Source organism: Trichogramma pretiosum, unplaced genomic scaffold, assembly GCF_000599845.2.
Source record: "Trichogramma pretiosum strain Unisexual culture from Peru unplaced genomic scaffold, Tpre_2.0 scaffold19, whole genome shotgun sequence".
Taxonomy (NCBI): domain Eukaryota; kingdom Metazoa; phylum Arthropoda; class Insecta; order Hymenoptera; family Trichogrammatidae; genus Trichogramma; species Trichogramma pretiosum.
Genome location: NW_019641707.1, coordinates 283,550 through 296,774, shown reverse-complemented (window position 1 = coordinate 296,774; position 13,225 = coordinate 283,550). Strand labels below are relative to the sequence as shown.

Genomic DNA, 13,225 nt, shown 5'->3' with positions numbered 1-13,225 from the left:
CTCGACTTATACACACCGTATATATGCGCGCGCCTCGTGATGCGCGTTAAAAGGCGAAGGGGGTTGTGTGTGTGTGTTTGGCTCGCTGTTGTTCATTTCGCCTACGAGCAGCACGATGGTGAAAAGCAGCTGTCAGACGTACATATTGTATAGCGACGACGCAAGCGGCTCTATATATAGCAACGCAGACTGGCGGAATTTAATGGATTTCGAAACTCCGAGGAATTTGTACACGGATGGGGTGGTGGTGGTGCGCGAGGGATGACGAGCGCGAGGAGGTATCGATCAAGCTCCGAATGGGTATATACTACGGCATCAGCCCTCGCCGGCTCATCATCATCGTCGTTCACTCGCACACACATGTATACAGACAGGACACTAAGGGTCCGTGCGCAGTACCGCGCGGTATGTACCTTTAGCCGTATATTCGCATACACATCTCGTATGTATATATAATCAAGCGGGTCGTGCAGTCGGTGCAATATACTCGCTGCTATGCTGCTCTCGTGTGTTTAATAGAATATAGACTGCGCGATCTGGCCGAGCGAATATCAGCCGCACACGAGTACCACTGCTACTACTACTACCGCATTATGAAACATCAACGCTTCTATACAGAGACACATTCCGTGAGTAGAGAGACAACTTTTATTATCATACACTGAGAAAAAAGTTTACCCATTGGCTCAAGAAGACTAGTACTGTTGCGACAGCAGAAACGAGCTGAGTGAAATTTCTCCTTGTGAGCAGTTTTTCATGCGGCTAATTGATAAGTATTGACACTAAGTGGTGGATTATGGTACATGACAATCACGCCATGGCGCGAGGGTAAGGACCTATATTTACTCAGTGTTTTTTACTTCAACTCGATGTTGCCTGTCCGGAGTTTGTTTGAAAATATTAAGTTTAAGAAGGTCCGAAAAATTTCTCGAAGAAATTGTTGCCGAGTTAGAATTTTAAATTGTTTAAAATATTGTAAAAATAATGTATAAACAGATACATCAGGAGCTTGATTGTAAACAATATGAACATAGAAATTTTGACATCGTTTCTCGACACACTAACCATGTTTATAATAAAAACAAATTAGTTTTAATGTTGCCTTTGCCGATGAAACAAACCATAATATCAAAAGATAAATTTTCCTCGTTCAATTTCTGTGCTATTAAATAAACTGAACCATCGTTTAATTTAGGTACCAACATGAATACAAGTAAGAAAAAATCCGAGGAAATTTTCTCGAAAGATAATTCAAGTGAACAAGACATTGTTGTTTTAGACGCCAAAAAATATGTTTGTGAAATTTGTCAGGAGGCATTTGCAATGGAATCAAGCATGATAACACACCGAGATACGATTCATAATGAAAAGAAAAATTTCGCATGTAACGAATGCGAAAAGAAATTTCAGTTTCGAAGTCATTTGAGTAGGCACCAAATATCGGAACATAAAAGTTGCAAAGATTATCCATGCGACCAGTGTGAAAAGAAATTTGTGAAAAAATCAAGTTTGATTACGCACCAAAAATTAGTACACAAAGATCGCGAAGATTTCAGGTGCAACAAGTGCGAGAGAAAATTTGAAAATAAATCAACTTTACTCAAGCACAAAAAAATATTCCATGAAGTTTTCAAAAATTACTTATGTGAAATGTGCGCGAAAAGATTTGACACCAAGCATAGTTTGCTTTTTCACATAAAAACAGTACACAAGGTTCGCAAAGATTTTACATGCGACAAATGCGGGGAGGTATTTATAAAAGAATCGCATTTGCTGTTTCACCTAAAGGAAGTCCACGAAAGTCGCAAAGATTTCATCTCGAAAGCCTTCAAAGACTACTTATGTAAAAATTGCGGGAAGAAATTTGGATTAAAATCAGATTTTCTTAACCACCTAAAGACAGACCACGAAGGTCGAAAAGATTACGAATGCGATAAGTGCGAAAAAAAATTTGGGGATAGAAGCAATTTCATGAAGCATCAAAAAACAGTTCACGAAGGTCGAAAAGATTTCGCATGTGATAAATGCGAGAAGAAATTTGGACATAAATGGAATTTGATCCGGCATCAAATGACAATACACGAAGGTCAAAAAGATTACAAATGCGATAAGTGCGAGAAAAAATTTGGAAAAAATTCAGATTTGACAAGGCACCAAAAGACAGTCCACGAAGGTCGCAGAGATTTTGCTTGTGACAATTGTGGGAGGAAATTTGCATATAAATCAGATTTGCTGAAGCACCAAAGGTTCGTCCACGAGGGTCGAAAAAATTACGAATGCAATAAGTGCGAGAAAAAATTTAGAAAACATTCAGATTTGATAAGGCACCAAAAGACATTCCACGAAGGTCGCAAAGATTTCGCATGCAACAATTGTGAGCAGAAATTTGGAGTCAAATCTAAATTGTTTCGTCACCAAAATACAGTTCATGAAGGTCGCAAAGATTTCGCATGCGACAAGTGTGAGCTGAGATATGGAGATCAAGGCCATTTAAGAAGACACCAAAAAATAGTACACGAAGGTCGAAAAGATTACGCATGCGATAGGTGCGAGAAGAAATTCAGACACAAATGGTATTTGTTCGTTCACAAAAAAACAATCCATGAAGGTCAGAAAGATTTCGCTTGTGACAAGTGCGAAAAGAAATTTGGGAATCAAAGCCATTTCAGGAATCATCAAAAGACAGTCCACGAGGGTCGAAAAGACTTTGTATGTGAAAAGTGCGACAAGAAATTTGGGGAACGAGGTAATTTGACGAGACATCAAAAAGTAGTCCACGGGGGTTGTAAAGATTACGCATGCGACAAATGCGTGAAGAAATTTGGACAAAAATCGGATTTGTTGAAGCACCAAAGAACAATACACGAAGGACGCAAAGATAACGCTTGCGAAGAGTGCGAGAAGAAATTTGGACATAAGCAGTCTCTGCTCTTACATCAAAGGACGGTCCATGAAAGTCGCAAAGATTTGGCTTTAGACAGATATAACAAGAAATTATAATTGAAAGTTGTAAATATTTATAGATATTCATACATATGTTTTTCTAAAATTTCAATAAAAATTGTACTGAAATGATAATAAGTGAATATCATGCACAATTACTCATAGGCGAGTGATGATTCTCCCTGCCACCAAGAGAAATTTCACTTATCCAAGGTGAACTCATTTCTGCTATTCCAACTGAACTAGTCTCCTTGAGCCAAGGGTGAAATTTTTTCTCAGTGTGTTCATAATACACTCGATACACACACACAGTTTCTGCGCGAGCTGCTCATTTAATTCGGTCGGTTATATAAAAAAATGCGAGAAATCACAGCGGGCTTAGGTATGAAAGCATACCTATCGCATACATCTCGTATGTGGTGCATTATTTCAAAAGTGTTATATTTGGAGTGGGTAAAATGGGCAATATTAGAAAAATTGAAAAACTTATTTTCTTCTATTTTGAGTTTAGATTTTTCCGGACCCCCGTAGTTTCTGACACTTGATTCTTTGTTTTTTCATGGAATATTCACTTTTTACCGGCCATCATCTAATCCGTTTATTTTCTTATTGCAAACATGAAAATTTGTCACGGAGGGGACACTTACGGAGGGGACAAATCGCACTTTCATCAAATTTCACGACGACAACAAAGTTGAAAATTTTTTTTCCGATCACGCACAAAAATTGTTTGTAAAGACGAACGTTTTTACGCCAGCAGATTCAAAAATAAAAAGTGCTAGCTCAAAAACTCGTCGATCACGGAGGGGACACTTTATTTTACTAGTACGATTTTCGTGTGCAAGTATTGTTATAGCGAAGCTGCAACTAAGATTTGAATATTCTACGGGTAAAAATCGAGTACCTTAGTTCTGAAAGATGACCCTCGTATAGTTAGAGAGGTCAAAATTATTGTCTAGCACGTTTACTGGCACTATATTTGTAATGATGTAAAATTTCACATAATTTAAGGACACATTTGTAACTTATGTACAATTGTTTTGAGACTATTTAAGATGACGAGTCATACAAAAAAACTTTCTTTAGGATGTATAGAATAAGGCCCATGTATCACAATATTGCTGGATACTCGTAAAAATATTTTTAATGAGTGAAAACAATCGATTCTGAGTTCAGGACAGGTCACGGAGGGGACATTTGGTGTGTTTATCCGGCTGGCAAATCGATGTGGTCTTTTTTTATGGAAATTTTATAGTTGCTGAAGGTAGAATTCTGTTAAACGAAAAGTTCTACCGTCTTAGTTTTCATTTTTTCAAAGTTTTCTAATAGCTACAATAACAAGACATGTCATATCACGCTTTTGAAATAATGCACCATGTATATATAATCAAGCGGGTCGTGCAGTCGGTGCAATATACTCGCTGCTATGCTGCTCTCGTGTGTTTAATAGAATATAGACTGCGCGATCTGGCCGAGCGAATATCAGCCGCACACGAGTACCACTGCTACTACTACCGCATTATGAAACATCAACGCTTCTATACAGAGACACATTCCGTGAGTAGAGAGACAACTTTTATTATAGTACACTGAGAAAAAAGTTTACCCATTGGCTCAAGAAGACTAGTTCTGTTGCGACAGCAGAAACGAGCTAAGTGAAATTTCTCCTTGTGAGCAGTTTTTCATGCGGCTAACTGATAAGTATTGACACTAAGTGGTGGATTATGGTACATGACAATCACGCCATGGCGCGAGGGTAAGGACCTATATTTACTCAATGTTTTTTTACTTCAACTCGATGTTACCTATCGGGAGTTTGTTTGGTAGTACCAAGTTTGGTAGTACTAGTACTAAGGTCCGAAAAATTTCTCGAAGAAATCGTCAGGGGCTTGATTGTAAACAATATGAACATGGAAATTTTGACATCGTTTCTCGACACACTAATCATGTTTATAATAAAAACAAATTAGTTTTAATGTTGCCTTTGCCGATGAAACAAACCATAATATCAAAAGATAAATTTTACTCATTCAATTTCTGTGCTATTAAATAAACTGAACCATCGTTTAATTTAGGTACCAACATGAATACAAGTAAGAAAAAATCCGAGGAAATTTTCTCGAAAGATAATTCAAGTGAACAAGACATTGTTGTTTTAGACGCCAAAAAATATGTTTGTGAAATATGTCAAGAGACATTTATACTAGAATCAAGCATGACAACTCACCGAGATACGATTCATGATGAAAAGAAAAATTTCGCATGTGACAAATGCGAAAAGAAATTTGAGTTTCGAAATCATTTGAGTAGACACCAAATATCGGAACATAAAAGCTGCAAAGATTATCCATGCGACCAGTGTGAAAAGAAATTTGTGAAAAAATCAAGTTTGATTACGCACCAAAAATTAGCACACAAAGATCGAGAAAATTTCACATGCAACAAGTGCGAGAGAAAATTTGAAAATAAATCAACTTTACTTAAGCATAAAAAAATATTCCACGAAGTTTTCAAAAATTACTTATGCGAAATATGCGCGAAGAGATTTGATACGAAACATAGTTTGCTGTTTCACCTAAAGAAAGTCCACAAAAGTCGCAAAGATTTCATCTTGAAAGTCTTCAAAGACTACTTATGTGACAATTGCGGGAGGAAATTTGGATTAAAATCAGATTTTCTCAACCACCTAAAGACAGACCACGAAGGTCAGAAAGATTTTGTATGCGAAAAATGCGAGAAGAAATTTAGACTAAAATCAGATTTGTCAAGGCACCAAAATACAGTACACGATAATCGCAAAGATTTTGCATGCGACAAGTGTGAGAAGAAATTTGGAAAAAATTCAGATTTGACAAGGCACCAAAATACAGTACACGATAATCGCAAAGATTTTGCATGCGACAAGTGTGAGAAGAAATTTGGAAAAAATTCAGATTTGACAAGGCACCAAAAGACAGTCCACGAAGGTCGCGAAAAAGATTTTGCTTGTGACAATTGTGGGAGCAAATTTGCATATAAATCAGATATGCTGAAGCACCAAAGATTCGTCCACGAGGGTCGAAAAGATTACGAATGCGATAAGTGCGAGAAAAAATTTGGAAAAAATTCATATTTGATAAGGCACCAAAATACAGTCCACGAAGGTCGCAAAGATTTCGCATGCACCAATTGTAAGCAGAAATTTGGAGACAAATCTAAATTGTTTCGACACCAAAAAACCGTCCATGAAGGTCGAAAAGATTACGCATGCGACAAGTGCGAGCAGAAATTTGGACAAAAAATACATTTCATTAGGCACCAGAAGACAGTACACGAAGGTCGCAAAGATTACACATGCGATAGGTGCGAGAAGAAATTCAGACACAAATGGTATTTGCTCGTTCACCAAAAAACAATCCATGAAGGTAGGAAAGATTACTCTTGTGACAAGTGCGAGAGACGATTTGGAGAAAAATCGAAATTGACTATACACCGAAGGACAGTCCATGAAGGCTATAAAGACTTTGTATGTGAAGAGTGCGACAAGAAATTTGGGGAACGAGGTAATTTGATGAAACATCAAAAAGTAGTCCACGCGGATCGTAAAGATTTTGCATGTGACAGCTGTGAAAAAAAATTTGGACATAAACAGCAATTGCTAATCCATCAAAAGACGGTCCACGAGGGTCGAAAAGATTTCGCGTGTGATAAATGCGAGAAGAAATTCAGACACAAATGGTATTTGCTCGTTCACCAAAAAACAATCCATGAAGGTAGCAATGATTACTCTTGTGACAAGTGCGAGAGACAATTTGGAGAAAAATCGAAATTGACTATACACCGAAGGACAGTCCATGAAGGCTATAAAGACTTTGTATGTGAAAAGTGCGACAAGAAATTTGGGGAACGAGGTAATTTGACGAAACATCAAAAAATTGTCCACGGGAATAGTAAAGATTACGCATGCGACATGTGCGAGAAGAAATTTGGACTGAAACATGATTTGCTTGTCCACCAAAGGACAGTCCATGAAGGTCGCAAAGATTACGCTTGCGAAGAGTGCGAGAAAAAATTTGGACATAAGCAGTCTCTGCTCTTACATCAAAGGAAGGTCCATGAAAGTCGCAAAGATTTTGCTATAGACAAATACAAGAAAAAATGATAGTTGACAATTGTAAATATTTATAGATTCTCATACACATGTTTTCTAAAATTTTAATAAAAATTGTGCTCATATGATAATTGTATAGATATTACCTGAACCTCAGACGTTCATATGTAATTTCATCGTTGTCTTCGTGCCATGATCAATCCAGAGTTTTTTGGCGTCTTGTTTGGAGCTTTGAATGGGGCGAGAATTCAATAGACTTTTAAATTTATGATAAACGTGATCTATAAGACCAATGTGTTCCATCTAAAAAAAAAGCCACAGTGGAAACCTCTTAAAAAGTTTAATTTAAAAACCAAAAAATGTTAACTAAATTTTTCCGTTATTAGTAAAAGCTCTCATTAATTGTATTAGAATAATGTGAACAGCAAAAATGGAAGTTTGAGTGGGGGCGTCACTTTTTTAATCGACGCCTGCTTTTGCAGGAACGTAGAGAGTTACAAGTAGTTTCGCGCGGGTGCGTGTGCGTGAATAATCTTTCAATGCTACGATCATTGCTGCGGTCCAGCGCTGCTTTCTCGTAACTTTGAAACTGTTCATCGGTCGTTAGCCAATGCGTTTGAATTCGTCTGATAAAAAATTGATTTTTACAAATGCAAGTTGATACTTATCGATTATCCGCGTGCACAACTACTCATTGGCGAGTGACGATTCTCCCTGCCACCAAGGAGAAATTTCACTTATCCAAGGTGAACTCGTTTTTGCTATTCCAACAGAACTAGTCTCCTTGAGCCAAGGGTGAAACTTTTTCTCAGTGCGTACATAATAAACTCGATACTCACACACAGTCTCTGCGCTTGCCTTTTCCACTGCGCTAGCTGCTCATTTAATTCGGCCGGTTATATAAAAAAATGCGAGAAATCACAGCGGGCTTAGGTATGAAAGCTCGTAAGAGTCGAGAGCTTTTCTTTCGTTTCATTTCGAGAGCGAGATTCTCTTTTATAGAATCGCGTTTCTTACCGTCACGTACGTGAATACATATCCTCTCGCGTGCAATATGCTGCACACACACACACAGTTTGACTGTGTGGCAGAAAAAGGGATATTTTTTCGGCTGTTTACGTATGCGTGGTAAAGGATGCGCCAGAAATATCATATAGAGAGAGAGAAAGAGAGTACCTTATATTATAGTATGTGTGTGCGTGTGCTGACAAGTAGTAGAGCTTCTTCACGTGCGAGTCGGCGCGCGCGCGACACGTGCGTTTTATATACATAATTTACTTATTCGTTTCGTTTTGCCGCACCTAAAACTCCGTACTACTACTAGTTCGAGCCTCGAAACTACTACTACTACCACTACGTAAATCTCTCGACTCGAGATTATTATATTTTCGAGCTGCCGCACACACGTGCGTATTTGTCGAGAGTGTATCACACGCGCACTCTGGTTTATCGTCCTGTCGTTTATAATCCGTATTATAAACTCGGCGGATTTATTCACTAACGAACAACAACGAAAAAAAAAAAAAAATCGAAATTGCACATAGCTCGCGCCAAATTTGCAAAGTGCTGCTGCATCGGCTCACCACCCTCGGGCGGCGAGTCATTTTGTTGCCAACTTTTACGATCGTGTCCAGTTCGAGCGAGGGGTTTGTGCGTGTAAGCGCATATATATATAATACACGTATCGTCGCGATGAGAAGCTTGCTGCTGCTATACAGCATCGTGGCCAAAGGGACCACTAAATCTTGGCGAGAGATTTCGGCCCGTAATACAGCAGTACCCAGGGCTAATGTATGCGCGATCTCGAACTCGTCGATCATTCCCGCGTCTCTCTCTCACCCTTGCTAGTTTTCCTCCGTGACCCTACGCGTGCGTACCCGAGTTTCAGTCAAAACTATATACGTATACAGCCGAAGAAGAAGTGCGCGAGGCGTTCGTTATTTAAACTTTCAAAAGGGACATTTCGCATTTTACGACTCGGAACTTATTACCGCAAATGCTAAATGGCAAGGAAAACAGTAATTTGCCAAAGCAGAGAGAGAGAGAGAGAGAGTGGAGGATTTTCGTTCTGCGCGCGAGAAATAGTACGGACTCTCCTTCGTGCCCTTCGGCCCTTCCTCCTTGTGCGCGCCCCGAGTATGCAGTATCTTTTATTGTGCGGTATACCCGCGGGATATTATATTGCAGTTTTAAACTCATTTGTTTTTATAGCTACTTGGGACTAATTACCCTTCGCGCGGCTGTATATAGCTCTAATGACTTATAAGACCTAGCGGCTACCGCTGCTGCCGCCGAGTGGTACACTTTAAATCACGTCTCGCCCGGATTTTTAACTAGAAAGATCGTTTTTTTGCGCGCGACGACCAACTTGCGTACCTATATCCTGGAAAGTATATAGCAAGAATCAACTTTTTTCGTTATATCGCGTTCGCGTCGCTTTTTCCTTCTTTCTCGAGAACTATTTTTTTTCTTAACCTTGAGCCATCGAATTAGCGGTGCGCCAAGTGTACACGAGCGTGTCGATATACGCCTTTGTCTTTATCGTAACGCTGATTAACGTACTTTAATCATCATTTGCATCGATTATCCTTCACAACAATCGTTCGCTCGTCGGTCCATACGTATTAATTAATGATAATATTTAGTTCGCCTCCTACGACACGAGTTTTACGATCCCTCGGATATACGCAGTAGCAGAGGTCACACGCAGAAATTAATTTGCGTCGCGTCTCTGGAGAGATCCTCTCTCTCTTAGAAGCGTAGTAGTGCGGCTGAGTCTTGAACTAATATCGCGCGTGAAAAAGCTCTTACGTGTATTATATCTATTACTATATACGACCCAAGTTTAGGTGTATATACTTCGAGAACACTGATTAAAGACGCGCCCGATGTTGCTGCGCGCTGTCTGCCTGTCTGCGTCGTATGCCTAGAGTTAATTAACGACGCGTCGAAATTCAGTCGCGATGGACGAAGAAAAAATCGAATCGAAATAAAACGAAACGAGAGAAAAATTGAAGAAGTATGACTTTTCAATGACCGATCTAAGATTGAGCGTGAAATTCGCACGATTCGTATCTTTCATCGGGTTAAAATTGTTCTCTGCCCAGGTAAAAAACGATCGTCACTTTATGGCTAGTTTTTGTCCGACGAAAAATTTTCTTGGAACTGACTGTGTGTCCCGAAAGTAAAAGTTGTATGTAATGAAAATTTTAGCACGAGACTAATATTAAATCAAATGATTTGCCACTTGCAGATTTACAAATAAAGGTATACTCGCCATCTAGTGGTGGAAGCGTCAAGTAGTATTGTAGTATGCCAAGGGGCTGATATCTGGTCTAAGTTTTTTAAAGCACTTAATTTGTCACTTTACGTCACGAATCTGCTAGAGCCTGTCAGGATATGAACAGCTGCAATTGAGATTGAATTGAAATCGTTTTTGACTATCCATACCGACAATGAATGGATTTATGAAAGTCAATTATATACTGTCATGAATTAAATAATGAGACGGATATTTAGAGTGAATAATGATAAATAATGTTTATTTTCAATACAATAGTTACAAAGAACATTTCAATGTAAAATAGTGAAACAAGAAAGTATATTCATGCAAATTTTTGATTATTTCGAAAAAAGTTTTTCCATACTGAGAATCATATTACCTACATCCTCAGAGTCTGAAGATGCGTTGATATGCCGCTTTATAAAATCAACTGCGTTTTTCTTCAAACGTTTCATGCGACATTGGTCGGCGACCTTTAAAATATCCACAGCATTTTCAGAGGCTATCTTGGCGCTCAATATTTTCTCGCACTCAACTTTCAACTCCTCTATTTTATACTTGTCGGCTGCTACTAGAAGATCAATCATACCAGTTAAGGAAATTTTGTGTTCTTCTATCCTACCAGTATAGATGTAATACAGCATCTCAACTGCGACCTCGTAATTAACATCCTTCATATCAATCAATTGAATCGAATTGTTTTCAATCAAACCTTTGAATACTTTACTTGCGGCGGCGAGCACGACCTTATGGGCTGGAATTTCCTGTTTAGATGCAGTTTGTAGTTTGACATCACTCAATTCTTCTTCAAGAAATATCCAGTCGAATTTAAGTTTAAAATCTTGATTCATTTTGGCATTTTCACAATTCAGGGAGTTCGTTATATTCCCCTTGGAGACTGTTAATTCGAAGTGAAAAGTTATGGTATCCGTGGATGAAACGAACTTCTTCATTTCTTCTATTTGCACGTTTAAGATTTGTATCTCCATACCTTTCAGACATGGCGAATGACCAACTTTAGTATCCAAAATTTTTTCATCCTTGATCATTGATAGCTTGTATTTCATTATTAATTGTCCCGCCATTTCCAGGGCGTGTAGAGACAAACATCTGGTGGTTTTAGAGTATCCTTGAGCATCTCGAAAAGTGTTGTTGCTCAATTTCAATTGAAACTTTTTGTCGTTACCGACAGTAAAAATGTGCGATTCTATTCCAGTTACTTTTGTAAACATCAACGCATAATCACTTATTACCCACTTAAAATTGTAGCGTTCTTTATCAATCGACGTAAAGTATGTATTGTCACTCGACATTTTGCGTAAATAATTTCGAAACAATTTGGTGATTTTTCAAGTTGCTCGAGACTTTTATCACGACTGTTGAGCAAAGATATGTGGCTTGGCCGATGCCTTGACTACGACTGACGACATTCTAGTAGTCAAAACTCGTGTTTACAAACAACTGAACGTTTAAAACAGAGATCAAAATTGCCCTTTGTTTCAAGCAATCTTCTGCTAAGCGAGTTGGGACTTGGGAGCCTCGATTTGAAATAAAATATTCATAAAATTTCTCAGTATATTCCATTCGAGATGGTCTTAAAAAAACCATTGTCGATAGAATATCATTGAAAATATAGGATTTGGAGCGTAATGAAACATTAAAGCCTGAAATGAGTTTACAAATGTATTATGAAAAGAAGAATGGAGTATATTTTGTCGGACTGGATTTTTGCTTTAAAATATATTGCTATGAATTAAATATTTGAACGGACGAATAAAGTAAATTTTAACCACGAATCTTTATTTTCAGTACAAAAATAACAAACAATATTCAAGTTAAAATTACAAACAAACATAATCAAATTATAATGGAAAATTGTAACATCATCGATACAGGTTTTAAAATCATTTCGGATGTAATTTCGCTTTATTGATAAGCATATCGCTTATTTCATCCAACTGCAACTTTCCGTTTATCTTGCGTCTAACGAAATCCACGGCTTCTCTCTTCAAATGACTCGTGCCGAACGTATCGGCTATCTTGAGAGCCTCGATGGCATTTTCGGTCGTCAAATTGGCCACCAAGATCCTTTCGCACTCGCTCTTCAATTTTTCCAGCTGGTACTTTTCCGCCGCAGCCAACACTTTGGCCGTCAGGGAAAATTCCTGAGTCTTGACGCTGCCCGTGTAGATGTACTGCAGCATCTCTACGGCTGCCTCGTAACCGATGTCGGCCATGTCGACCGATTGGCTCTGGTTCTCCATCATGTCGTGGCTGAACATGGCACGGAATACCGGACTGGCCGCGGCGAGCACCACCCTGTGCGCCGGGATCTTTATTCCCGACGCGGTTCTGAGCGTGACGTCGCTCAGATTTTCGTTCAGAAATATCCAATCGAAGTTGAACGTCGGCACGGCGACGTCGGGCTTGGAGGAGGAGCTCTCCTCGATGCTCGGAGGAAATTTGAATTGGCAGTTGATGGTTAAGATATCCGTCGACGAAACGTAGGTGCGAAGCAGGTTCGGGCAGATGTTGAAAATTTGCCTCTCGCTGTTGCTCGGAGCGAACGAGCAATCGTCCTGTTGGACGTCGATGACTTTGTTGTCCTTCACTATCGACACGTTGTAGCTGCAGGGCAACGAGGCTCGATTCAGGTAGGCCAAGATCAAACGCACGCAGGGTCGGCCCGCTTGAGGATTGACGGCGTCCACGGCGAGACTTCGGTGGAGCTCGAGTCGAAACGTCTTTTCCTCGTTGTTGTCGACGTAGAGCGCGGGCGACGTCATGAATCCGTGCTTCAGAAGCTCCATCGAGCCCCAGGCGAGCTCCCACCAAAAACTGCTCCACTCGCTGTTCGTCAGCAGACGGCCGCACATGTCGAAATGCGACATTTTGCGGGGGGGGGGGGG

General features: G+C 39.4%; 2 protein-coding genes across 2 annotated transcripts; both read right to left on the bottom strand.

Moving 5' to 3' along the window:
- Positions 1 to 10,562: 10,562 nt before the first annotated feature.
- LOC106659852 (speckle-type POZ protein-like) lies at positions 10,563 to 11,723 on the bottom strand. The gene has a single exon (XM_014382569.2). The coding sequence runs from the start codon at positions 11,627 to 11,629 to the stop codon at positions 10,655 to 10,657; it is 975 nt and encodes a 324-aa protein (XP_014238055.1). The 5' UTR covers positions 11,630 to 11,723; the 3' UTR covers positions 10,563 to 10,654.
- Positions 11,724 to 12,220: 497 nt separating this feature from the next.
- On the bottom strand, positions 12,221 to 13,207 carry LOC106659851 (speckle-type POZ protein-like). Its single transcript, XM_014382568.2, has one exon. The coding sequence runs from the start codon at positions 13,205 to 13,207 to the stop codon at positions 12,221 to 12,223; it is 987 nt and encodes a 328-aa protein (XP_014238054.1).
- Between the last annotated feature and the right edge of the window lie 18 nt (positions 13,208 to 13,225).